Raw genomic sequence first — 2710 nt, 5'->3', positions numbered from 1 at the left:
TCACTGCCTTGTCTGAGGAGGAGAGAGAGTGTAGGCTAGAGAGTTCCAGTGAGAAAGTTCTCTAGTATACAAAAAGAGGTCCAGAGCTAGCCATGTCTGGCTAGAACAACCTTAGTGGAGTAAAAGAGATAGGGGATAACTTTATCCAAACAGATGGGCTATCAGAAGAATAAAAGGAGATTTTGTCTTTAGTCAAGCCAAACCAACAGTTAGCTAAGTAGATTATTTGAACTGAGACTGCTGCAAGTCACTAGGATTCCTGAAGGATCATCCCAATAGCTAGCTTTCCTGCATTTGAGGTCTGCCTCCCTGATCATGTGTCACTCAGTGCCCACGGGATAGCCAAGGTGGATGTTCATCCCTGTGGATGCAGGTATTTTTCTATCTGCACTCTCAAGGTGGTCAGAACATATAATATCAGTGACCCCTGAGGCCAATATGGTGAATATCTCTACAGTGACCATGTGTTTCCCTGTACTGCTCAGATAGGCCAGGATGGCACAGATCCAGACACTGCAGAACACCAGCATGCTGAAGGTGATGTACTTGGCTTCATTGTAGATATCAGGTAATGTCCTCACCAGGAAAGCTAGAACAAAGCTCACCGCTGCCAGAAACTTCATATAACCCAACATGAGGTAAAAGGCCAAGACTGACCCTTCATTACACTGAATGATGATCTTCCCAGGATAATCCAGGTTATACTCCTGATATGGAGGAGACAGTGACAACCAGATAACTGCATTCAGGGTCTGAATAGATGAACAGACCAACACTACAGTATAAGGAAGCTTAACTTCCACACACTTTCTCCAGGGACTGTCAGGTCTGGTGGCCTTGAATGCTATGCAGACTATGATGGTCTTGGCCAGGACAGAAGACACGGCTACTGTGAAGAAGATCCCAAAAAAGATTTGTCTCAGCATGCAGGTTATATCCACTGGGCGACCGATGAAGAGAAACACACAGAGTAAGCTGAACATGAGAGAGATCAGGAGAATGAAGCTGAGGTTCCGGTTATTGGCTCTGACAATGGGAATGTTCCGGAATAAAGTGAATATTCCAATTATACATAAAGTTATAAGAGAGAGTAATATGGAGATGATGGAAAAGACTAAAGCAACAACATCAGTCTCATAGGACAAAAACTCATCATCCCTCACAACACAATTGTTCCTCCCCTCATTCGGCCATTCATGGTCAGGGCATCTCTGGCAATTTTCACTATCTGGGAAAGAATAACACAAAACGAATTGACAATAGCTAATAATTTTGCCAAATGCTTCCATCAACTTGATGGTCTATACCAGGCTTCTCCAATTGTGTCTCTTCCAATTAACATTAGGATAATCTTTTCTACCATTTATTTATCTATTTTTAACAAGGAGATGGTAAGGTGGTGATTGTGGATGGTCATGAGTATAGACGTGCCTATGACTAGCTAAGGACATACATATACTTATACTCCTGAGAAAGAAGATTAAAATTTGCGTAGATCGGCATGCAGTGTATACTTAGCAACCCTAAGAGAACTATGAGTAATGCCATTAATTGTTTCTACAAAAAGGCAGGGAGCTGCCATATATAGAGATTAGTATTAATGATGAACGAATAGTGAGATATTCCAATATTCTATATTCGTACGAATATCCGACGAATATTCAAATATTCGATCCCATTAAAGTTTATGGGAACAAGTAATCGATTAGTGAAAAACACCTATTTGACCATTTGGAGGGTGAAACCGGAAGCTGGGGAATTTGAACATTTATCGTTTATCGAATATTCGCGGGATAGTCGTACGAATATCGAATATACTAATATCTCACTATTCGATCAAATAGCTATTTGATCGAACAGTATTCGCTCATCACTATTATGTATAACTATATTAGTATTACAGTGTATTCTACAAATGGTGGATTCAAGTAATGAAAAAAACTTTTTGACAATGTAAAAAATGCCCCATATAAAATTCAATACACCCTTTTCCCATTTTCAAAGCAAAGAAGAAAAAAATCTATAAAAAATGTATATGTCAAATATGTCTAAAATGCGACCCAAGAAATGATTATAATTGACACGGTGCTTAAATGTTGGCTCATATAGATGCTATAGATGCTATCAAGGGAATAGCCCTTACTTCCCAATAGTATTAGAGTCAAGAATCAAATCAATGCATCTAGCGCTTCTACCTAGAACTCGCATATAGACGGGTATATAAAATGACTTACTCTTTATTCTTTTCAAGGGTGTAACGTAGATGGTGAATCAGTCCAATGTCCCGACAGGAGATACTTGTCCACGCTGGGAGCACGCCCTGGCCGGTGGCACGATCTCTACCAGCTACAGCGTTCCGTGAAAGTTCCCTATGACGTCACAAAGTTGGCTATGGAATCTCACAAGGACCACAATTCCTCCTACAGGTTTCAGCGTAACCTTACGCTGACGAAACGCTGTAGCTGGTAGAGATTGTGCCACCGGCTGGGGCGCACTCCCAGCGTGGTCAAATATGTTTAGTATTTTTCACATGGTAAACACCATTATTTTTATATGTTTAAATCAACATTATACATATGGCCACTGGTGTCTCCATTCACTACATATGTGTACAGCTGCTGTGTGTCCTTATTCAGTGGCAGAGAATTCTGGCGGTGCTTGTATTGTATGGTCAGCTCTCCTGTCACTCATCACCAAAACCTCTACAACC

At 40.8% G+C, this 2710-nt stretch overlaps 1 protein-coding gene across 1 annotated transcript; it reads right to left on the bottom strand.

Moving 5' to 3' along the window:
• Positions 1-320: 320 nt before the first annotated feature.
• LOC138796475 (vomeronasal type-2 receptor 26-like) lies at positions 321-1025 on the bottom strand (the record flags this gene model as incomplete). Its single annotated transcript, XM_069976081.1, has 1 exon — positions 321-1025. A coding segment is annotated over one exon (705 nt), but the record flags the coding sequence as incomplete, so codon positions are not given.
• Between the last annotated feature and the right edge of the window lie 1685 nt (positions 1026-2710).

The sequence above is a fragment of the Dendropsophus ebraccatus genome, chromosome 7, assembly GCF_027789765.1.
Source record: "Dendropsophus ebraccatus isolate aDenEbr1 chromosome 7, aDenEbr1.pat, whole genome shotgun sequence".
In the NCBI taxonomy this organism is placed as follows: Eukaryota; Metazoa; Chordata; class Amphibia; order Anura; family Hylidae; genus Dendropsophus; species Dendropsophus ebraccatus.
This window is presented reverse-complemented; position numbering and strand designations above follow the sequence as displayed.